Source organism: Grus americana, chromosome 1, assembly GCF_028858705.1.
Source record: "Grus americana isolate bGruAme1 chromosome 1, bGruAme1.mat, whole genome shotgun sequence".
NCBI classification, from domain to species: Eukaryota; Metazoa; Chordata; class Aves; order Gruiformes; family Gruidae; genus Grus; species Grus americana.
The window spans coordinates 162,361,774-162,387,712 of record NC_072852.1 but is presented as its reverse complement, the minus strand read 5'-3'; the positions used below and the strand labels follow the sequence as shown (position 1 = coordinate 162,387,712).

The window sequence follows — 25,939 nt, the reverse complement described above, 5'->3', positions numbered from 1 at the left end:
GCTGCCCAGGCACACTTCTGGCTCATCTTCCCTCCGAGGACCGAAAACCACACACACACGAAGCAAGCTGGTATACCCCACATAGTCTGGTGGGAAAGACACCAAGATGAGGCGTGTAGGTACACAAGAGTGCAACTATAAGCACTGAAGCTTGATCTCAAAAGCCGGTTCCTGAACTGCAGGAGAGGTGTTACTGGCAGTTTTGTTAGAGATGCATAAAATTGACCAGAAAATAGTGTGTTTATGTTCCTTAGATCTGACCTTAAAATACAAGAAAATATTTCTTTTAAAGGTCACGGTCCTCTTCGATTAGTGAAACTTTTATATGCAGTTTATCGACTAAAGATGTCTTTCAATACAAAGCTTAAAAAACAATTTTGTGTTCCCTCGCTATCAGGTCCTGTAAAATTGATTTGGTCAGATAACTAGCAACTTGAAAAAATTAAGAAATTCAAAGCTAGAGGTGAAAATATGTTTCCCCAGTCACAAGTTACTGGGGCTCAACATGGAGGTCAGTGTGCATGATTCTACAGCCCATGATAAACTGTACTTCAGAAAAGATCGACTGGTCTGGTCTGAAACCTTAGAAGTCTATAAATTACAAAAAAGCCATAGAATATACTTGTATGCCTTATGACAGAGGAAATTCAAGATCTTACCTAACAAACACGAAATTGCAAGCTTGCATTCTGCTGCATCTTTAAAAACATTGTAATAGAGAACACTGAATTGACAGAAGGTAAAGAATCACGGTGCAAACCTGAATTATATGACTTACGCTTGCAGAATACTAGTATTTTACACCTTCTGGTCATGCCATATATTAGATTTGAGCCCTGAAAGCTGCTCAAAGTAAAAAAGAAGGGAGATTTATGAAACTTTTCCAAGATGATTTGTATTAATCATCTGTGTTCACCCCTTGCACACTACTTAATATTAAATGCTTCATAATATAGCTTGTTCCTCTCCTGCCTCTTGTTAAAGATGGAATCCAGGTAAAAGTCAAAAATTATTCTTTAAATATTCTTATCAGACATACTTTAAAATGTTTATCTTGGACATTGTTAAAATATATGTGTGGGTATCTCAAATTATATTACAGCTCAAAGTAAACTCTCGAAATCTAGAGAGATAATAATGTTTTGTTCTAATAGAGAAATTTTACCCTAAAGAGACAAACACAAAGCTCCTACTGATTTTAATGTACATTATATACATGTCGCTGAGGGCATAAGATATTTCCCTCCTTCAGAGCAAAGTATTTAATTTTTCACGTCAATTCATCACAAACCTGAGTGGAGGTCTTGGTGTGCATCAAATAATTTTTGAAATCTTTCCTCTGCTTTCAAAGCCCGAATAGTCCAAAGTCCCTGAAGGGATGATGACAAGTGGGAGAACACTGGACTTCGAGCTACAAAGGGAAATGAGAGTAACTTAGTAATAGCTGAAGGACAACATTTAATTCTTTTTGTACCACACTAATCTTTAATCCTACTACTTTATATTTAAACATACAAGTTACTGTACTGTATCCTTTTAGAATAAATATGCAGTATCTTTAACCAAAGCCTGCTTACTCAATTAGAATCAGTCAGACAGCCAGGCAGATTAATTTATACAAAAATGTCTTACATTTTTAACAATAGCTGTCACTGTAGAAATTTTTTGAGCTTTATTAATGACATGAGGCACCCATGTTTGTTATTCATAATGCTTAATATTTCATATCATAGTTAAGCAAAAGTCAGGCACAAGAGTCAGATTAGGTCAGAAACTCCATTAGTATGTGCATGCAAGGCCTCAAAGACCAGCAACTTAGCATGTTCTTAACTAGCTTTACTTACAGATAGTTAAACTGACATACCTAAGGTTTATCATTACGCAAAACAGGAGTTAAGCATGTAATTCACTAGTTGGGAACCAAGGCAATAAGGAAGTTATTTGCATAGCAAAAGAAAAAAATCTTTGATGGATTGTCTACAAAATACTAGTGTTTCACATAATAATAAGCAGGGTTCAAACTAACACTAAGTCCCGCCAGACTACATACTTGTGGATTCTAGACGTTTAATATCTCTTGAAGTGTCTAAAAAATATCGTCGAAGAAAAATGAAAAGAATAAATAGTGGAATTAAGGGGATGAGTATCCAAGGAATCACTGCCACAGCCACAGCCACCACACCAAAAATCTGTAGGAGAGTCTGCAACACAATAGAAACAAAATAAAAAACTCTTTGCCAGAAGAATTTAATTTAGAACAAGTACAAAACTATTTAACACTATTGAAACACTCAAATATTTAAACATAACTACCAAATTTAAGAGTGGATACATTGTATAACATATGAGCAACATCTATTTTTAAGCAACTCAAAGAATTTACAGTAATACCTGATTTGACTGATTGTGCAGTTTATAGTTTTCTTCTGCATTATTTGTTCTTTAAGAAATGTCTTTACAAAACTGGTTGACTGAACATTAGTGTCTTTCTTTGTGGACTATTCTGTGACTGCCGTAACAACGTAATAGATAATTAAAGAAACAGACAACTAATCTTTAATGGATCCAGGCTATCTGGCGAATCAGGGATAAGTTTTTTCAGTCCAGGTAAAAAGAAACAGTTGAAAGACTGACTTTCGGTTGAAAGACTTGACAGTTGAAAAAGTGACTTTCAACACAGGCTCGTAACTGTTCCCTAAAAACAACTTTGTCCCATTTGGAAAGAAAACGCAGTACCAGAGAAAGTGAGCTTTCTCTTCCCAAAGGATTGCATTTGGAAACATTACAAATAAGAGGAAAATGTTAAACACTACAAGAAGTGTCTTGCAAGAGGCTAGTTTTACCAAGTTTACTTCAGAGTACGAGACGGCTAGGCTAAACCTGAATTTACTCTTAGAAAACTAGATATAATGTGGAATGAAGCTTTGTTGCTTAGGATAGTGGATCCTGGCCCAACTTTCTGAATTCAATCTCCCATTTCCTGCAGGCTACTTCACATCTTTCACATCAAACTGTCAGTTTGAATACACTATGAAAAGCATTATCTGCACACAAATTTCTTTCAGAACACCAGCTGTGTGTGTGTATATATGTATGTATGGCAGGAGTCCTGGCATACTGAAATCAGGGTGTGCCCATTTGCTCCTTAAAAAAAGGAGCGGAAAAAAAAAGAAACGTACAAAAAGAAACTCATTCTGTACAAAACCCAGACAACTGAAATTCTGGCTCACACTAAATTCCTGTATTATTTTCATTAACAAGTTCCTTAGAAATGACAATATTTTCTAAAAGGCCTCCATTTTATGGAGGAGCCTCCTTCATCATCATCACATACAACACACAAGTAGATTTCAGCTGAATTTTGTGGCTGCCTGATTTTTGGATGCCAAAAGTGCATTAGTGACCACTGGGTCCCAAGAATGTGTCTTACAGCAAAAAGGCTTCCATCCCTTTATCTGTGCATCGAGTTGGCAAAGTTAAGCAACACGTCAGCTAAGGTCGGATACCAGAGATATACCTGCCTTTTCAAACGCTTTCAGTGGAAATGCCCATGAAACATTACAGTTCCTCTTGCGCTTCTGGTAGCTCCCCCCCACCCCTGCACCCCAAAGCCAAACCGGAGCACAACCTTTTCCCCTACATCTGTTTTTTTTCTCTTGAGGCTTCTCTGACTTTACCCTAATCTCACCTGACCAAAGAGCAATCCCGCACACCTTATACATTACGCCTGCATGAGTCAGCACAATTTAGTCGTTGGCTCTAGGCAAGATCTTAGCTCATGATAGAAGATTTATCAGCATAACAGCCTTGCGTCTCATAGATCCTGAAAGCACATTATAGGGTCTCATAAATCTATTAAGGAAAATAGCTATAGGGTAGGTATGGGGTAGGAGCTCTGAAGGAAGCTGCATTACCACTACACTGCTCATCTGTGGGTTAAGGTGTTGACAGCATCGTGTTGTTTGACCTTCCAGATACATACAGTAGATTGCAAACATTTTACCTAGATTTCATCATGAGGAGGTAAGGTGGCAACGAGAGTGCACGGTATTTCACTTGGATCAATTATGCACACGGTTATGTCAGCACAAAGCAAAACAAAGCACCCTGCCTCCTCACCACTGCTGCTGTCAGCCCTTCTCTACCTTCTACTTCTCTGGCATTCCTCAAAACCCTGTAAGCATATTTCATTTTTATTGTGGGGTGAGGAGAAAAGAAATAAAGATTCCTGACCTCCAAATTTTCTCCTGTCTAGATCACTGTTTTCTCCAGTACTGTTCATTGTCTCCACCAAGTCTGTCAGCCATCCACACGCTAGCTAATTTCTAAAGGCTCCCTCACCTCCATCCTCATTGGCAAATGAAGACTGAAGTCCATTCCTTCCTTCTGACAACTCAGTCTCAAATCTGCTTTATATGCCTGCTGCCTTCCCCTTCACCCTCCATCACCTCCTAGGCAGTCATAAAAAAAGCAGTTTCTGAAGGACTTTTGTCTCCTCATACCATCAGCCACAAACCTGAAGTGTTGAGGAAAGCTGCTTCAAGGAAAAGAATTCCAAGGAAAATAAATGCTTCTTAATAAAAAATAAAAAAGCCAAACTGAAATTTTAGTGATGATAATCTACAATATGTTGCAAAGTGCCGGTGGGGGTGGGAGTGGGAGTAGAACTATTAGGATCCAGCTAATGTAAACAAAGCATTGCTACGGTGAAAATATAGAGAAGGAAAAGATGGTTAGGATGACTAAAGTAAAAATCTGGCACCGCCTTTGGAAGGAATTTTAGATGAGCCTGCACCACCTTATCATTATAAAAATTTATGATAGGGTGGATCAGTCATGTGTGTTGTTTTTTTGGAAAACCAAACTTGCATATAAATTAACTCTTAATGAAGCAGTCTGAAAGCCAGACACAACCATTTGCAGACTGTAATCATGTAGTTACTGCGTGAGGTAAGGCAAAGGTTCTAGCTCCTGAGTTTCACAAGAGACAACTAACGTCTTCAGCTGGAGACAGCCCCAACTTCTAGTAGCTTCACTGCATGCAAGCTGGAGGACCCAAGATCATCAGCAGGCTGACAAGAACAATAACACGAGCAGTCCAACTGCTCTCCTCTCTGGAGACAAGCAGTGAGCTAGGTATTCAGGTTGCACAGAAAGAAACACTCAGGACTGGGTATCTAGACCTTGCCTAGCAGAAACAGCTTCCAATTGCAAATTCCATCAAAAGGCTAAGCAGGCAAGAATTCCCTATAAAAGAAGCATGGTCTATAAAACCAGCATCTTTTACTATATTCTTAATTTTATCATTTATAAGTCTTCTGTAATGATTGTGCAGAAAACAACAGCCAAATTAAAAAAAACCAGGAGCTGATTAATTACATTTTACAGCTATTTGCACAGTATTGGAAACACAGTCACCTTACACAAAAGACACGACAGATGTACAGGCTACCGAGACTGACAGATCTGGATGGCGAAATCTAATTTGCTTCCAAATGGAGCCATATTGTCCAACGTCCACCTTCAAATTTGCTTCAGCTCCCCCAGAGAAAGAAGCATCTCCCACTCACAGACAGCACATGCTCCATCCCTTGAGTACAGAAAAGCACGTGCTATTTCTGTTGGAGTCATCCTCTTGCTTAGAAGAGTCCTGAGAGATTTCCCTCATGCTTTGGTCAGTCACTCCATTCAGTGGATGCTTATTTTTCCTCAAGAAATATCCTGTCTTACTGGAGCAAGCATACCCTCCTATAGCCCTCTGGGGAAGTGAATGCTCTGATCAGCACATTCACTTGCAAAACATGTGCTTTCCCTTCATCTTCTGGTGACCTACATATTCCTAATTCTTATAGGTGCTGAGAGTGATCTCCTGGAGTTTCTATTTCAAACAGTTCTTGATCTAGGAAGAACAAGGTATTTGTGTACCACAACCAGACAATAGAAAAGCATTTAATGTGAGGTAAAGAAACAATATGAAACAAAACATAAAAATCTGGAAAAACATGGTAATTACAAGCTATAAGCCATACATAGATCACAAGCTATATGCCTTTCCCTTTGTTGCAGGAACTATACCGTTTATATGTTAGAAACCTCACCACAAATTGTAAGCCATTTGAAGTCATTTAATAAAGTTGACAGGACTGAAAGGCAAAAGCAAAATGTAGAGTTCAACATGTCTCATAAGAATGTCTACCCTTCCATCCTATAGATCACTGCCCTTCCCTATCAGTTATACCCTGAGCTCAGTATTTCATGTTTGGCTTAAGTACTGCTTTGAAAAAGGCACCTGGCCTTCATGTAGAACCCCATTTTGAGCCCCTCAGGTATGCTGGCACTTTGGTCCAGTGGGTACTTAGAGTCCTTGATCTCCTCATGAGAGTACCTATAAAACACCTCTGTCTTCTCTCTAACAAGCTCAGGAGAGAGCGATCTTTGAGGTCTTCCATTTTCCTCCATAATTCAAAAAGAAGTTTTGTGCTTTTTTTTGGTTTTGTTTTTAAATGGACCTTACAATGTATTTCAGCATCCCTCATGCATAAGGCGTACCATGCAGTTGTGAGTCTGTAAGTTCCTAGTGTGTTTTGTGTTGTCAAGTCATCCATATGGGTTTGACAGCTATGATATAGGACTGACTACCATAGGAACCACACCATTCTGGACTTGCAGCTGGTGACCTGGTAGGATCTTTAATGGATGAGTGGAGCCCAAGGGATGGGATTTGAGACTCAGAAACCTTAATGTGGGAATCTACACGTAACCTACCTAGTGAAACTCCTGTCCTAGTTTAGAAGCTTAGAAAGTGATTCATCTGACCTTTAAATGGATACCTAGTGACCCTATGTCTGAATATTTCTCTAGAGTCCACTAACTGTATTGACTAGATGCCCTCTGACCACAGCAAAGTAAGCATCTAAACCCCAACAAGCAGATGCCTAAATTTTGATGACTGAATCTGCAGTCAAATCCCACCCAAGAACTGCAGTGATCCAGGACCAGTTTTACCAATATTTAAGCAGAAATCAAACACACTTACCCTGCCCCCACCCCCAACTCCTACTCCCTGGACCCCAATATAGAACCATGGAATGGTTTGGGTTGGAAGGGACCTTAAAGATCATCTAGTTCCAACCCCCCTGCCATGGGCAGGGACACCCTCCACTAGACCACGCTGCCCAAAGCCCCATCCAACCTGGCCTTGAACACTTCCAAGGATGGAGCATCCATCCAATATGCATTCCCAAGGATTATATTAGCCCATGGACACTGCCATGAAGACATACTGATTTAATAATAGCAACAGTGCATATCCTGCATACCCTGGATTTCAAGTTTGCAACCTTAACTGCATTAACTTAGGGCACTCTCAGTCAGGCTGTGCTGTCTGAAGTAAAGCCAGGTCAAGAAACTACAAAACCCCACTCTGTTCGTACTTGTTTGGCATCACCCTTCCTCCTCCTCCCCTCCCCCTGAATAAAGTTATTTCCTCGTTGGTTCTGCCAAATAACTGCATGCACAATCAATCCCTAATCCAGTTCTGACATTTTCTTTTTCCTTGAATGCCCTTTTTTTTTTTAAACACGCTTTTTCAAACTGGACTGTTTGGACTGACTGTCCTGCAGCTCTGTTAAAGCACAACTGCAGGGGCGGCTGGTTACACTGGCACAGCAGAGGACAAGCTTCCCTGGGGAGGAGACATTGCAATGAGCAGATCAGAGCGATAAACACTTCACTCGGGCCAAGCTGTATCCAGAGCAGCATATCGAACCACATTGTAGATTTTTTGCATTTTTTTTCTCCTTTATTACAAAAGAAACCCAGGAAATATCCAAATAGAAATCCTTTATCTTTGTACTGTAATCCTACAAAAATAGGATTATAAACAACTCTACTTCATTTTACTCAGTTAAAGTGTCCGAGTTGAGGCGTGTAGTCTTGTCTTTAAACTACCTTTTTAATAAAATCTATGAGTTTTCTTTTGCAACTGATTAAAAAATTACATATGGCTGTTTATACTATTGCTTGCATCAAACCGTCAGGAACAGATTTGTCTCGAGAGAAAAAGCAATAAAGACTTATGAGTACAGGAGAAAAAATGCTGCACATATCCCCAATATTTAAAAGACATCTCAGGCGTGGCCCTTTTCTGAAGTAACCACTGGCAGTAATTTTTTACAGGAATGACAGCTCACAGTCAGTGTTAATAAAGCTTTAGGAAAATGCACATTCACGAGAAAATTTGGACTATAAAAACAAGACAACCAAAGCAATGAAAGGGGGAAAAAAAAGGCACGATTGGGAAAGAAATGAAAATTGTAGTTTCAGATAAACCGACTGAAAGAAAAAAGACCTAAATATTACCCGCTCTAAAAACTTCAAAAATAGCAAGCTTGTCTTACCTTCTGCGAGACGCCCTCTCCTCAGTATCCTGCTATTAGCAGTCAGTCGACAAGAGGTTACCTGACTAAATCCGTATGTCACTGCAAATGGGCTAAACGTGGCTGTCAGACATACCACAGAAACATATTCAAAATTCCCAATCACATCTTTAATGTTGTTACCTTCTATTTGTTCTTGTCTCTGTAAGAAGGTCTTTCTGGATCATTATTTTTCCAAGTGAGCAAGCGTATACTTAGCTCCTCCAGGCAAATGTTTTCTGTGCCACTAACACGCTCACTCATTTGATTTGGCATGCATTTTGCCATTAGTATTTGTTTGAGATCATGGCGAACTGTGTCCAATTGTTCTTTAACAAGTGACCTTATAATAAAAAGGGTGTTTTCTTTAATACATTGGCACTGCCACCATTCTGTTGTATTTAAACAGCGTCCTGTCATCACTAATCTCTTACCCTGCAACAAGGGCAAGAAATAGGCTTTCTGAGCACCATGGGCCAAGAGGCTTAACTATCTTATGCGGGTCTCAATCCCAATAGCAGCTCTCAAAAATCACAGTCCATGTGTTGTCTGAGACTTCCAGATATTGATGCTTTAGAAACAGATCCATAATCAAGCTCTGGACTTTGTGATTCTGCCAGACACTCAAAATACTCATCCTTTAAAACTCTGCATTACATTCCTACATCATATAGAGGTTATTTTCCTTTTCCTAATAAATGATCTTCACTCATGTAAGAAGTTAGTTGTCAGGACCTTTTGGCCACGGTAATAAGTTACTTCCAGCTAATACAGATTTTCCATGAAAACACAAGCTTTTGTCAGAGCCAAAGCTATGGCGTCTGTTTATGCATCTCTGTATGCAGCTCCTGTTCCTACCCACTGTACATGGAAACCAATACTGTTACTCAAAAAAGGACGAGGCCAACATCCATTCTTGTAAATGTCTGTGGACAATGTATTTTTCTATTTATAAGCAGTAAAAGCTTGAGGAGGACCTTCAGTTTGATGTTCTCAAATCCTTTTCTTCTATTGTACCTTGTGCCTACTAGGCACTTCTGCACAAAAGTGTTTTCAGGGGTTTGGGCAGCAAGGCACAACTTTGCAATGAGGATCTATATAAAAGTGAGAGGTCCTCTTCCTGCACTTAATAAGGAATTAGTCATAGCTTTAGTCTGATCTCCCTATTAAAATTATATAAAAAGTGAATACGTTTTGTTGTTCAGCAGTGCTAGGTTGGTCATCTTCTCCTGTAAATGTCCACAGTCCCTGACTATATTCTTACACTGTTCTTTTCCCATGGAAAAAAACCTCGCACACACACAAAAACTATTCACATAAACTGTAGTGCTCTTTGTACCATGACAAATATGTTATATCTTCCTGTGGAACACCTCAGATGCCAAGCATAAATTTACATGGTAGCTTGAGGAAACAGCATTAATCAGTGAGAGTGTAGAACATGCATACACACATGCTTTGTTTTCTCAACAGCTCTTGCCAGAACCTGCCTGAAACAATACAGAAAAATGTCTGGCACCACCCGACCTTTCCAGAGTTACTCTTCTTCTCAGGTAGCGGAAAGCATCCCTTTCCATTATATTAATTTAGGAGTTTTGTGATTTGTATGTAAACAATGACTCTAACACCGCCACCAGCAGCAATAACACCAGTAAGTGTGATCACTTTGTTGGCTTTTGCACTTGCTTCAAGATTCCCAGAAAAAGGCATTTTTATATCTCTCCTGCCAAATGAGTGATATTTTTAAAAGGAAAGACTGGCTGGACCATTTCTGCTCCCCTCCTATCCCTTAGGAACCATTTCCAAAACTTTTCCCTAACTACACCAGCCCAATACAGCCCCATTGAGCACAGACCCTGATGAAATCAAAACATTTGATTCAACAATGAGTATTTTTCTCTTTAGCGTTACAACAAATGGTGAACTTCCTACTTTGGTCTTTGCTCATATGTTTAGTACTTTATCAGCAGAGGCTGATTTCACCAATATTTGTCCTCAGTCTTCTCCTACTTAAAACCCTTCTAAAAGCAGTTTTTCTTTCAGTGGTAATTATTGCCTTCTTTGAATAGAAGGGGCACATATACATAGAACAAAATAAAAAAATCAAGAAATATCTCACTGCTTTCAGGCTATTAGACTGCAGGAGGCAGATCTTACAAGCTGATATAAAGTGATGCAAAAAATGGATAATAAAAGGACTGGGAAGGGACAGGCCTTTTGACACCCCCAATACAAAACCATGAATGCTGGGGTACTAAACAGGGAACGGACTGCAGAAAGTAGCCAGGTTCTCATGCTCTCTCCAAATAGCATCTTCCACTCCTACTGCTGATGAAGGACTGCTGGCCTTGATGGACAGACAACTGGCGTGACCCTGCCTGGCACTATTTAGTGTTCTTATGGTCTAGTCCATTCACTTGTTTGCTAAAATACAGGCCACTATTCCTGTGAGAAATTCCTCTGAGCTATCATAGGTTATCATAACCTTTTCATCCATTCTGTGCACTTTTTTTCCCAGTTCTGCCAAATGTCTGGCAAAATTTTGCTTACCACAGATACTACTGCCCCGTATGTTGCTGTTTTGCAAACTCTGGCTTTATGCTGTATGGACTTTCCTGCCTCAGGCCTCTTGTCCCTCATGGCTATAACGGCAGAGCAGCCCCCTGCGCTCCCCAAGAATATCTTATTTTCAACTGCATGACCTTTTCTGCTCAGCCAAGTCTGATTATTTTGCCAGAAGTCAATTCTGGGTCTTTCAGCAACTTTAAAAGCTTTGTGGTACATTTGAACTGCGAGCTCTTCTGTTAAAAAGAGTATCAGTTCTTCAGTAACACAGCTCTTCAGCCTTACAGCAATTACAAGCTTTTAAGCATTTTACTGTGCGTTCTTGCTATTTAAAATAAACTACTCATATATTTATTTTTAGGTGGAATGAAGTACTACTCATATTTCTGTAAGTTCCACAAAAGCCCCTCTGCCCCAGTTAAATGAAAACTATGAAAAATATTAAGGACTACAGCATCAGCTATCCTAAGAAATAAAACTACCTTTTGTTCTTCTCTGGGCGTACTCTTTCATAGCAGATATGCAAAAAATGCGTTTTAGCCTGTCTCTAGGTTTTTTTCATAACTTCTCCAGACCCTTACCACTCTGACAGGGCTATAAAATACTAGTATTGTGCTGATTTTGACTGGGACAGAGTTAATTTTCTTCATAGAACTAGTATGAGACTATGTTTTGGATTTGTGCTGAAAACAGTGTTGATACACAGGGATGTTTTCATTACTGCTGAGCAGTGCTTACACAGAGCCAAGGCCTTTTCTGCTCCCCACAGCACCCCACCAGCGAGGAGGCTGGGGGTGCACAAGGAGTTGGGAGGGGACACAGCCGGGACAGCTGACCCCAACTGACCAAAGGAATATTCCATACCATATGACGTCATGCTCAGCATCTAATAAAGCAGGGGGAAGAAGGAGGAACAGGGGACATTCAGAGTGATGGCGTCTGTCTTCCCAAGTCACCGTTAGGCGAGATGGAGCCCTGCTTTCCTGGAGATGGCTGAACACCTGCCTGCTCATGGGAAGTGGGGAATGAATTCCTTGTCTTGCTTTGCTTGCGCACTTAGCTTTTGTTTTACCTATTAAACTGCCTTTATCTCAACCCACAAGTTTTCTCACTTTTTCTCTTCTGATTCTCTCCCCCATCCTGATGTGGGGGGAGTGAGCAAGCGGCTGCATGGTGCTTAGCTGCCGGCTGGGGTTAAACCACGATAGTCCTTTTTGGCGCCCAACATGGGGCTCAGAGGGTTTGAGATAACAACAGGTTTGATTGGAATGTGCTGGATCAAATTTATAGCTGTTATTGCTGTTTAGCTATGAACTGGCAGGCTCCTGTGCTTGCCATGGGGCTGGCTTGCCTTGCTGTACAGTAGAGTCTAGTGCTTGTTGGTGGCTGCTTTTTGCTTTTGCTGCTTGCTGTACTGCCGTATTGCTTATCATCTGACTGCGTGGTGCCTGGGAACATTTTGATAACAGCAACGGCGATGTGCCTGGGCTGGCAGGTGGCCAGGGTATCACTGCTGTTTCTGTGCTGCTGGACTGAACCAGCTGGAACTCCTGCGTGCACTCGAGTCGAAGGGACTGTGCCCTGAGGATGAGTCCATGGGGGAGCAGAATATCCCAAAGTGTTTGTGGCCATGGATAAGTCCACACCAGAGCAGGTACATCTCAAAGTATCTGTGGCCATGGTTATGTCTGTGCCGCAGCAGGTATAGCTCTGAAGGGATTGTGGCCCAAGGACAAGTCCATGCTGGAGAAGGTACACCTCAAAGCATCTGTGGCTGTGCATGAGGTCATGCTGGAGCACCTCAGAGTGTGTGGCCATGGATGAGCCCATGACAGGGCAGGTTTACTTCTGAAGGGACTGCAGCTGTGGGTCATGCTGGAGCAGGCATATCTTTGAAGGCACTGTGGCCCATGGAGAAGGCCATGCTGGAACAGGTGCACCTCAGAGCAACTGGCTGTGGATAAGTCCATGCTGCAGCAAGTGTACCCTGGAGAGACTGTGGCTCACGGATAAGGCTCCACTTGGAGCAGGTACACCCCTAAGGGACTGCAGTCTGTGGACAAGTCCGAGCCATGGCAGGGGCAAGGGGAGGAGTTCATTGCAATGTTAAAACCAATGGTCTGGTCCAAAGGGACCAGGGGTGGAGATTGTAATGGAAATACCTTTAAATTGTTGTAACCCAGGATTTCAGTTGCATGTTATAGGAATTTCTATAGCAGAAACCACCTGAACCAATGGAGGATAAGCCTTACAAGAAGCAGTGCAAGAGCAGCAGTGACCTGACCTGAGCTGGTTTTGGTGCCCAGCAACTGCATGCATCACACCAGCTCTCCTGGCCTAAGTGACCACAATGGGAGACGGAGCCCAAAGTCATGGACATGGACATTTTGTGGACAATTTAAAGACATTTTACTCAGGTGGTCCATAGACTAGGGGAATGATATCTGTGTATTATATCAAAGGATGGGAAAGGGGATGGTGGTTAAAGAGGTGGTTTTGGATAGTGTGGGACCGGAACAAGATGTAAATGGTATGGAATAAGAGGTGGAGAATATGCTGGTTTTGACTGGGATAGAGTTACTTTTCTTCATAGTGGCTAGTACAGGGCTATGTTTTGGATTTGTGCTGAAAACAGCATTGATACACAGGGATGTTTTGGTTACTGCTGAGCAGTGCTTACACAGAGCCAAGGCCTTTTCTGCTTCTCACACCACCCCACCAGCGAAGAGGCTGGGGGTGCACAAGGAGTTGGGAGGGGACACAGCCGGGACGGCTGACCCCAGCTGACCAAAGGGATATTCCATACCATATGATGTCATGCTCAGCATCTAATAAAGCAGGGGGAAGAAGGAGGAACAGGGGACATTCAGAGTGATGGCGTCTGTCTTCCCAAGTCACCGTTAGGCGAGATGGAGCCCTGCTTTCCTGGAGATGGCTGAACACCTGCCTGCTCATGGGAAGTGGGGAATGAATTCCTTGTCTTGCTTTCCTTGAGTGCGTGGCTTTTGCTTTACCTATTAAACTATCTTTATCTCAGCCCACAAGTTTTCTCACTCTTCTGATTCTCTCCCCCATCCTGCTGTGGGGGGGGGGGAAGAGTGAGTGAGCAGCTGCGTGGTGCTTAGTTGCCTGCTAGCATTAAACCACAACACCTATTCTGAAGAAACTCTTAACTTATAATTCTTCAGCACTACATGCTGTTCAGTGATCACTCAGCTCCAGGAAGCTTAACATTGGCCTGACACTTTCAGCAACCGTATTTTAACTAATCAGCACCAGCCTCTCACCACCACCATCACGTTTCACCCAGTTCAGCCATTCTCTGCAGGTATAGAAACCAGTGTCAGCCAAAGAAGTAAAAAGAAACTTCCTTGGCAGAGAAAAATCATTATTTACTCTTGTAAGCCAATAATTATTCATAACTTATTACAGATAGGCTGCAAGACCATCAGGAAGACTTTTCACAAGTTTATTTATCATCAAAGATACACTTACCGAAGTAAGTAATTGCTAACAGGTCTGACCCCAAAATCCTGACTTTCTACCAGTGAGAAAAATAAAAAATTATTTGTCTCAGTATTATGTTATTTTATCAGTATTATGTTATGTTTAACGGAAGGATGCACAACTGAATCGAGTACCAAAGCCAGCACATTTTTAGTTTTAGAAGGGAATATCTAAAACCATTACTTTAGCATATGAGTGACTTTCGTAGTAAGAGAGCTCTGCTTGTTTAAACATTAGACTGATTTCAAAACCCAGTAAGAAAAACAGAAAGAAAACAAGACTTAGGGACGTGATTGTGGAAGCAAATGCAATCACTCAACGTCCTATTCTTCCACAGTGCAGGAGTAGCCACTCTCAAGCCCTTGAAAGAGCCTTTCTTAACACTTTTTACTGTTTCAAGAGTGCAATCCAAATGAATCAATTTTTTTTTAAATGATACCAAACTACCCTGTAACATAGATGTAACACAAAGAACTATAAGCTTCCCAAAGACAATCTGACATTCAGTTCCCAGCTGAACTATCATCTTTTGCTGTATGAAACTGCCCACACTTCAGCCTCTACCTTTTGAAGAACAAACTTGTCTGGAGTTTTGAAATCAGCTGCAGAGTTCACCAGGCAGCCATGGTATTGGCTTCAGCAAGAAAAACTTTCTCATATTCTGCATGAGATGCACACATAACCATGGCAGCACATTTTTACGAGATGCAGTCTTTTTTTGCTAGAGACAATTCCTTGTCCCACATGTTTGTTCTGGGCATAAATATGCATAATGATTTAACACACACAGATACACCAGCTATATGGCTTAGTAATTCAAATTACTTCCAAGTTTCTCCTTCCCTCTTGAATCAAAAGTGAAATCTCCCGTTCTTTTGCCGAACAGTGAAATCCTACTTTCTTTGTAAGCACACACTGTCCTATCTATAGTATATCAGTAGTTTAAGGCAATCTAGAAGATTTGTACTTATCACCATTTGGAACAGGATTGTTATGCTCCATGACTGACAGCAGAATTAAAAGATTTCTAGCTACTGTGAAGTGTTAGAAATGTTAATGATCTTCAGAAGTCTTAAAAATAATCATCAGTTTGAGCTACAGATGTTAAAGGTTGCAATAATGCTTAAAAAGTCAGGTAAAAACCTACAAATAATAGTAAAAATCCCCACTGGCACCAAAAGCAGGAGGAGTATATATAGAAAGATGGGCCAAAGAGAAGAGGAGAAAACCGCAGAACATAAAGTTCACTTACATCAGAGTATTTCTTTGCCCTGTTTCACAGTAAGAAATGCAAATAGGAAAACACTTTCCAACAGATATTATAGAGAGCCCCAGACGAACAGAATCTCACTCTAGAATTTTTACAAAGTCCACCGTAACCAAATCGGGGGATATTTCCAAACCACAAATGGGGGCACATCACTGGACTTCCATACAACTGTCCTGCTTTCTAGTAGCTGAGTATATAGTAAGAGTAATCTGATAGAGAAAACAGAGAAGTCAATTTGGAGTAGAGCCTATTTAAACCTTATTGAAATTTTATATTTACATGTTTCAGTCAGGCATACCAAAATAGTGCAAGAAAAACCACATAGCTATCTTCCTACCACTCAGCCACAATCTGTTCAAAATGTTAGAGAAATTAAGAGGAATCTCAGGATGCTCGCATGCTCTAGACAAAGAAATACAGAAGATAGAATTACACTAAGGGAAAGCTAGCTTTATTTTTCCAAGTACTACATTCAAAACATCAGTATTCCACATTTCATTGAGAAAACAGAAGGAACAGCCCAGTAACAAAGGTATTATCCACATTTACCACATAAATGGAGAAGTATAAAAACTAAGAGAGATAACAAAAATAAGAAAAGCAGAAAAGTGGTAAACACAAAAAAAGGAAGATGACAGGTAATGAAATAACATTTTTCAGTATTATTTTATCATCCTTCTCTTGTTAGATAAGGGGTTACATCTTCAATTCTTATAAATACTAAGTAAATACAAACCCTAAAATATTAAAAAAGTTACATTATGTTCCCACACAAATTACATTTGTTACAGTAATGACATCTGTTGTCTTGACACTAATATGTGGAGAATGACACGCATATCTATTGTTATAAAAATTCTACACACTAATGTAAATAGGAAAATAAAAAAGGGTGAGGGAAACGATTGAGCTGGATTACATATGACTGCTAGAGTGAGAACAGACCTTTAGCCTTCCCTGGAAAACCAAGGTCAATGTATAAGCAGGAATCCACGGTATTAGCAGCGACTCCAGACTTTACACATTTTATCCTATACACATACCATCAATCTGAGTAAATACACAGTCTGTATGATGCAAGACACTCATCTTTGCATTCAAAGGAATGTGATGACAGGTACAGAGTAAAGACCAGCAATAGCTTTGGCATAGATTATCTCGACTGCTGGTCACCATCAGGAAGGCTAATTGGCTACTGGGATTTAACAATCAAGGCATTCAAGGCCAGAGGAACGAAAGGTCAGTGAAGAACTGCATTATTTAGACAAGTGTCTGTGCTAAACTCACAGCTCCTGCATGTTGGTCTTGGAGACACAAGTGCAACCCAAGCCTCCTCTTCCTCCTCAACCTGCCACCCCTCTTTGTTGTTTTTGGGGGGGGGGGGGTGGTGGGATGATGATGACCAGGTAGGCAGGAAGGACAGTTTTTTGTTTGTTTTTAACAACACAGTGTATAGTCCCTTTTTATTTCAAAGAAAATATCAAAACTGAAAGCCCACAGGAATATCAAATGACTACACCAAAATTCATTTTTTTATGATAATGATCATTTTAACCTTTTCTGAAATTAGAGCTTAACAGTAACCAATGAAAAAATATATACATCTATTATTTTTCTTTAAGTTTTAATTGGTCTTTCATTATGCACTAGCAAGATGCACTGTAGTATGCATCTTGGGAATGTACAGTTAGAACATCAGTTCCACAGAGAAAAAGTTCCATGAGATTTCAGTAGTCAAGTGCCACCAGGCAACTGTTTTTGGTTTGGTTTGGTTTTTTTATTTATTTATTTTTCATTTAAACCTCAGCACAGCTGCAGAATCTCGTAGTCTAACCATCAAGGAAAACTACCAGGATTCAGCAGAAGGGAAACCAAAAAGTGTCTCCAAGACACAGGTCTGCTCTACGTACCAGGCTAAAGAGAGTATGCTGACATTTAACATAGACCCCACCACTGGTTATTTTCTCACAACATATTTATGATCATATTTTAAAAGCGCACATGCAAACACACAGAAATAACTATTCTTTAACAAATAAAAGTATCTCTTACAACTCACACACACACACACACAAAACCTGGCTAAACTGGAAAAAACAACACAACAAACCTCCCAGAACCCCACCTCTCACAGAAATCACAAAATAACAACGTCATTGTTAAACTAAAAGATCCTGGAATTCCTTCTACACACTTTCCCTGACATCTTCACACAATAAAATGCAGGGGTCAGTGGTACTGAAACAAGGAACGGCAGTTCCACTCTTGTGCACATACGAAAGCAAGTGACCCAAGCTATTATTCCAGTCTGAGGCACTTTTTGTTCCTAATATCCAGATGCAGCAGCTTTTTTTTTCCTTTTTTTCTTTCTTTTTTTTTTTTTTAAAGAAATGACTGTGGACACCTCCTTCACATTTTCCTTTTCTTCAGCATTTTCACTTCATAAAGCTGCAGTCAATGTGTTTTGTGTGTGGTGAGAAGGGAATGGCACATTCAGTGGTGGTCTCAGCCACAGCCTACATTGGTGGCTCAAGTAGTCTCAGGATTAGGTCTTTGTGTGTGATGAAAGGATATGAAAAGTCAGTTATTTAAACTCAGTCAAGCTGTTGATTTTGGGGAGGAAAAAGGTTTTGCAATTCAGTTTTCCTCAATAAATCACTGCCCTTTTCCAAGGGCAGCTGCAGATAGTTCACATGTTCACAGTGTTCTCCAGAAACAAAACAGATCATGATTTTTTTTCTCCCCCTCAATCCAACATAGGGTAAGAAAACAAAATGAAGGGGCCATCACATTAAGTTACTCAAATTCACTAGAAACTAAAGCAGAAAATCAACTCTGTTAACAGGTAATAAGATCACTGAAGAATTAAAGGCACAAGAAACTACAGAGAAAACCATCCCTTTAAAATTTATCATAATAATTAACAAAACCAAAAGAAAGACTGAAATATATTTCACCGTCCTACGTATCCAATCAGTTTATAGATATAATTTTCAAGCAGTAGTTTATCAGTTTGGGTACTCATCCTGCATCACCTGAGACCACAGTTTAAAGATGTTAAGCCTCTGCAGATCTATCTCAAGTCAAAGGGAGATTTAGGTACTAAAACCAAGCCTCTGACAAGCTCTCAAAAATACAGCATCCAAAATACTGACCACTTAGGAATACCTGGGCTAATGTATATAAAATACTATTAAATATATTGGATTCTTAATTCCTAATACTTACTCATTAAATTCTTTTATTCTATTCCTTGGCTGACCTTTTCCCAAATTAGTACAGTGTGTTTTATTAGTGCTGCATTGAGCTAGACATTGCTATGGATTTTAACCATGCCATTTTAAACTACAAGCCCCAAACCTACCAGTGAACTTCACATCAACAGAACCTTGTACTCCCACAGAGCTTAAGGCAGGAGGAGGAACAACTGAGTAAACTCAGTTATAACACTGAGTAAATCAGCTGGTATTTTCAGAAGAGCCTAAGAAAATTAAGTAACAACATCTTAAATAGCACCTGACTTGATAAGTCCCTTCGGACTTATTTATATGATGATCAAGTTTGTACCAACTAAAGAAAGCATTTCTGCAATTATTTGTGTTTGGGTAGCTCTTTGAGGCTGCTGTCAGGCCTGTCCTCTGATTAAATTAACATATATATAAATAAAGCATATATATCTAAATGAAGTAGACGTTCAAATCCTCTTAGAAAGCTTTAAAGCACTGTAATGGCGTCACACAAGTAGTCCTTTACCTGAGGAGATTGTAACTTAGTTGGAAAACATCTGCCAAGAATACATAACTCAGGATAGGAAAAGAAAGTAGATGCAGAGCTGAGGCTAAGGAGGCCAACAGTACTAAGGCAAGTAATTAAAAATACACAAGTTCACAAAAAACCAAAACCAAAACCTCCATCTTCACCAAACAAGTTCATTCAGCTTTTTGACTATCTATCTGAATCAACCTACAAGCATTAATTACTACCTGATTTTACAAACGTATTTAGTAGAAATAATAAGTGTCATAGTGAACATAACATAGCTTTTTATTTTATTTTTTAGGAGAGTTGGTATGGAAACATGGTCAGCCAGAATCCATTACAGAAGATAAGGCCCAGGCTTAGACTGCAGACTGTTAAGTTTATTTTTTACTTTAATGAGCTTTGAACTGGACTGTAAATGTACAATTAAAGTTATCTCAGTTGAAGTGCCTAACTTAACCTTTAGTTTCTTTGCAGTTTCTACACTTCCTATCTACCTGCTAAGTTCTGTTCAACAGCCATGTAGTCAAACATAGCCATAAATGCGTTCTCATAAAAAAAGACTGATTTTTTATTTATAAATCTTGTAGATACAGCAGTAATTTCTACAAAAATATAGTCTACTACACTAACACGACATGTCTCATACGTTGTTAAAATTTGTAAGTTAAGAAGAAAAAAAATTACTGCCTCCCAATGAGGACTGCCCCTCCTGCCCCCAGCCTCTCTGAAGACAGATGTGCTATATTTTAGTGCACTGAAAACTGAAGAAAGAAAGGTTGGCAGGAAACTTTAAATGCAGTAAGAGTTACTACTTTGGGAGCGATTGCAAAGCAACAGTTTTGCAAAATCTAGCTAGGTCTTCAGAAGAATGCATAAGGTCTATGATGCATTTTTGCGCTTGCCACACACCTTTTACTTTTGCTTTAACAAGTAAGTGTACAGTAACTATTCACTGTTTCTTCTTCATTGTCTCAAAGGAAGTTGCAAAAAATTCAACTCTTTTAGTTCAAGCAATTAATTTTCATCCAGTATAGCTGTCTAGACTAATCATGCTCATACTGTAGTGCAGTGTATAAATCTTATTAGGCACTCTAAAAAGGACATTACCAATTTTTAGCATTGCCTTAAAATCTGTACTCAGTGTAACTACGAAATTCTCAAAACGAGTAGATTCTAGTTAGTTATTTATTTATTTATAGGTATTTAAATGGGCTCGCATTGTAGTTTTTGGGTGTCCAATCACATTGTGGTTATTTGCGCAGAAATTATACACTGACTTGCCAGTATAGTAAAAGGGTGGAATGCTTCGCAGTGATCCTAGCAATAACTTAGAAAAAGGACCACTTCTTCAATGCAAATCCGCTCAAGAAAAGCTTCTACACACAAAGTAAGATGAACCAGTTACTGCATTGTTTATTAAGTTTCACTTGATTCCTCCTGACAACCATTTAAACAATGAATGTTGGGAAATGTCTCTCAAAGAATCAACAACAATGGCTGGGATCAGAGCTTTTATATTTAGCTAATACTGTTTTTAGAAAGGAGAAAATATTTCTTCCTGAAGGGATTATAGGAACCCTTATAAAAGACACCTGCAAACAAAACAAGTGACAAAAGATCTCTATCATAATTGATAAGAGTTATCCTTTGTAAAAATCTGTGCTTCTTCAGAAACAAATATCACATCTTTGCTACGGAATTTAAAAAGGCATCCACTAACCAACAAGCTTGCTGATCAAGAACAGTAAGTTTTAGAAAACTTGCCAAGAAGGAAGTGCTTTTCTCTTATGGACAGCAGCACATTATTAATCAACAGTAAGTTCCAAAATTTTCTTTTCTGATACCAAATAAAACTGGCAAGCTTTGAAACATAGTATCTTTTTAATAGTGTATGGGACATGTAACATTTACTTTGTTTTTCTGAAAAGGGAAACTCCTCACTTAAAATAGAAACTTCAGAATTTGACAAACTATTCAGTAGCCGATTTAAAAGAAATGCACAAAGTAATCAACATGAGGGGAAATGTTTACAAAATGCAGCTTACAGTAGGAGCTTGAAAGAAGAAAACAATCACATCTAGAGCAACAGCCTTTATTCTTTCATCCCAGACCAGTTAAGTTTTGGTAAGCATATACTGCCTAAAGTATCTATACACTGGTCAAATAACTAGGTTTTCCAATTTGCTAGTAGATGATTTAGTCCTCTGTGTGTGCCGTGCACACAGGTTAGCTCCTTCCTTAGCTTTCTTTTGCAGCAAACCAGTTGGTTTCCTCAGAAAAAAAAAAGAAAGTGTAATTCTCAAGACAGTTTGCTTCAGGGTCTGCTCCCAGAAGGAAGTATGGACAAGACCACACCAATTTTGGCTCCCTCTGCTTACACAGACTTCTCTAGCATTTTCCCAGCAAATTTTGCATCCTCAGACAACCCCACACGCCTTTAAACCACATGCCGGGGCATGCAAAACACCCACTCAGTTTCTTGCTATAAAAACACCATGCAAGTGGGCTGCAACATAACTCGCACATTATTTCAAATGCACGGAACTAAGGAAAAGGGTTAATCATTTTATCTCAAGACCACAGGATGCAGAGGATGCTCTGGCCATGAGCAGTATGTAGTACGAACATACACAGCGCAGACTGCTGAAAAGGGGACAAACCTATGCAAACACAAACCCCTCTGCATTGCTTGGCCAAGGAGCACTATGCAAAAGAGATGGTTTTGACTTTGTGGATGTAAATCCTATGCTAAGAGAAGAGGATAAGGATTGCAGGACAGCCTGAGCTTCCAGCCAAAAAAGAAAGGCATGTATGGATTGTCTGAAGAGAGCTGAAATAAAACAAGATATTCTGTCTAATAAGACAGTTAATAAGACTGAAGAAAACCTGGGATCTGTATAAACAATAGAAAATGAGTAGTATATTGTAGAAAGAGGTTTGTATTGCACTTTCAGGAAAGAATCTGTCAGGGCCTTATAAGGCCCATGAATTCAAAATCTTAATATTCACTATAAGCAACTCCCAAAGTCACAAAAAAACCCAACTGCTTTAATTGAAAGGTAAAAGACATCACCTTCCTTTCTTCCCCAAAATGACATATGGCACCGTAGTGCTTTGAAAAACAAACACACACCTCAACCTCAACAACTTTACTAAACTAGGAAAAAGACTTTATCTTAACAAGTGTTTTTACTAACTCCTTGGAATGATTTCCCTCCCCCCCCCGTCCCCAGCTATTTTCAAGAGCTCAGCATTAACAACGTGATTAAACTGCTCAACTCAAAATGTCTTTGGTTTCTTTTTAAAGAAGTCAAAACAAGTTATGAATTAGTTATGTCTAAGAGACGAAGTAAAGTTAGCAATAGCACCTTAAGAAACATTTCTGACTTGAGCACAACAGGTCTGATCCACTAAGTGGATCATTTCTTTCTCTGGCCTCCACGATTCTGTGTATTCTGTGATTCATGTTATTTTGATACAGTACAATCAATTTTTCTGCAGCTTCATCCTTCTGCAATTTTTTACAAGGAGGATTAATAGCAACTGCAACAGAAAAATTACCTTGATGTCATATATAATCCTTTATCCTTTCATCATCATCAAAATCTCAGTGCTTTGTCCATCTTTCTTGTCTGCAGCAACTTATTTCACTTGTTCCTATTAAGGCTATTATATTCACCCTATTACTACTAATCTTTTCTTTGTAAATAGCCACACCTATTTTAATCCAAAACGGTGTGGTAAGCACTTGATTCTTTGTGGAAGTAGACACGTAATTAGGTTAATCTGTGCTATCTTTTCATGTGAGTTGATTGTTTCTTTACTATGGACATATTTCTTATAACAGCAATAAGCTTGCCAGATTGCTTGGAGGCAAATCAGGAGCAATTTACCAAGCATGTAGCTACTACGAACTGAAATCTTGACATAATAGCAAGCTGTGTATAGCCACTCCTACCTGCCAGTTATTACTCATGTTAGCTTTTTACTGACACATTAAATTTCAACCGCACCTTTCTTTCACAAACAAGTACTTTCATTCAACTCAGCTGTATCTGCAACAAATAGCTGATCTTCACCAAAGCATATAGGAATCTAAATTCAGAATGCAACGCAGAAGACTTTGACAGCAGCAACTGAATTACCTGCACGAAGTCCAAAAACGTCAATGGAAGCAAGTCATCCAGGTGGCCAATATCTTTTGAGAAACGATTTAAGATTCTTCCTATAGAAACAGGGTTGGAGAAGAAAAAAAAAGTAAATATAAATCCTTAAAAGATCAAAATAACTTAAAGACACCATATTTTACCATTTTAGTAACAGTGAAAAGGAAACAGCTGGAATCTAAAGATAAAAAGACACTTTTTGAAACCACCATGACAGGAATCTTTTACAACCACTGCAATGTATTTTAAAGAAGAATACTTTTTTACAAATGCCTTTCACCCAAATCTAAAACCTCTATTTAAACTGCTAGGAAAAAATTAAAACTGGCTTTGAAGATAATAGTTCGATAGAATTTAACAGGTGAAACACAGATGCTTTGTATGCTCAAGATGTGCAGGTAAAAAGACAACGTAACGCAAGTTTCATCAAGAAACATCAGCCAGAATCTGCTCCTATCCTTGACTGAAACTCAATAGTGCATGCGTGTACCAGATAGATCATAGTTAATCTAACAGATCCTTCTCAGTATTTCTGTTCCCACCCTGCCACCATTATACGTGGATTCAAATTGCAGGCATTTCTGAAACAAAATTTGAGAAAGATTTGCGTTCACGGAGCTTTAAACTTATTCAAAACCTTGACAATATTGATCTTTATTTAAACTAATAAAACAATTTTTAATCTGCTGTCAGTGAAGCATTTACACTTCTCTATTTTCCCAAGTTCTACTTGAGTGGAAAAAAAAATCAGCTATTGCAAGAGTTCTTTAATAATTAAAGTCACAATGCTGCCACACTTAAGTGGATGAGTATCCTTCTCTATTAATCGATACCTTTACTCACCAGGAAAGAAGTGAAGCTAAGGATGGGAATCTGGCCTTTTCTAAGGTGTGTAATGCCCATACATGCATTCGCATTGCTTTTTTATCTACATATATCTTGATTCAATTATTACCTCTAACTGGTACAAACACATTCACTGCATTGGCAACAAAAGACTTTTTTTTTTTTTTTCTTCTTTTCAAAGGAGCTCATTAAACTGAAAGTAGTTAAATTTAAGGTTTCCATGGAGTGCTTGGAGACATAATTCAGAGATAAGAGCATTAACTGAAGTAACTTCTGTGGCAACCATCATTCTAGTTTTCTGTTCATGGCTGTCTCAGAAATACAAATTTCATTGCGTAACTGATTTCTTTTTTAAGGGAATTTTTAATCCACACCAAGCAATATGCAAAACATCCTCTCCTCAGGCCTGGGACACGACTCCAAAGAGAGATACTGGTGGTGAACAGCTTGTTCTGCAGTACTTTAGTACCAAAGGCAGGCGCTTAGGCAGACAACAGTAGGGTTCATCCCATTTTTAGGCTCTGCACACAGAGAAGAAGGGTATATAGCGGCACAAGACTCAGGAAAATCTCCTGTGTTTCTCCAGGGGATGGCAGCTGGGGATATTCCCTTTCACTTATTTCATGTTGGGGTAGATACATCAGAAGGAATTCCAAGGCAATTTTTTTTAATGTTTCCTTTTCCCGTGATTTCCTTACGCAGAGACTGGTCATGGAAGAGTTTGCATACATGCCTTAGCTAAGACTTCTTAGTATCTTAAAATATACCATTTCAGGTTATTTTCAAATGAACTAAGACTTCAGTGGCAAAGGAAAATCATTGAAAGAGGTTAAATGCTTCCTTCTGACAGGACTTTCCTTAGCAACCTGTCCAGGAGGGGCAGAGCAGGGAAACAAGATGGCATAATGGATTGGGCTCAGGGTATTAGCAATCTGTTCCCAGCTTTGCCACGTGTCTCCTGAGTGACCTCACTTTATTCTACGAGTGAAGGGCAGAGCAAGGGCAGGTGGCAGTGCTGAGCTCCTCCGCGAAACGCTTTGAGACCCACCGATAATGACAAGCTGTACGCGAGGGCAAAAGATTATTCCTGTAGCAAGCAAATCCCACTTTAATTCAGCCTTAGAACCCCCCTTCACCTTTGAACCCAAAACAAGTTTTATTTGCAGTGGTTTCAGACCGATATAAGAAGCTATTGCGCAAAGGCCATCCTGTGCAGCACTGCTGGCAGGCAGTAAGGTCTCTCAAGCTGGCTACTTTCCGTGGCCATAGCGCAGGTCAGGTCAAAGCTGGCACCTCCAGGAACCAAGCGATGCTGCTTTCACGATCTCCCTCATCCCACAAATGGGAGAGCACATCCAAACTTGTTCCTGGAAAAGCGCTGTGCTTACTCTCATTTTGTACAGTAT

At 39.5% G+C, this 25,939-nt stretch overlaps 1 protein-coding gene across 5 annotated transcripts in view; it reads right to left on the bottom strand.

Annotated features, from left to right (window-relative positions):
- ABCC4 (ATP binding cassette subfamily C member 4) overlaps positions 1 to 25,939 on the bottom strand; it is a 162,637-nt gene that overhangs the window by 42,505 nt on the left and 94,193 nt on the right. For 4 of the 5 annotated variants that reach the window (XM_054832340.1, XM_054832348.1, XM_054832370.1 and 1 more), the window contains 3 exons: positions 23,667 to 23,746; positions 2,051 to 2,201; positions 1,292 to 1,411 (listed from right to left, as the gene is read on the bottom strand). In XM_054832340.1, coding sequence (XP_054688315.1) covers positions 1,292 to 1,411; positions 2,051 to 2,201; positions 23,667 to 23,746 — 351 coding nt within the window. Of the gene's footprint in view, positions 1 to 1,291; positions 1,412 to 2,050; positions 2,202 to 19,474; positions 21,793 to 23,666; positions 23,747 to 25,939 lie in introns of those variants that run through there. The other variant, XM_054832358.1, reaches the window with a different exon arrangement.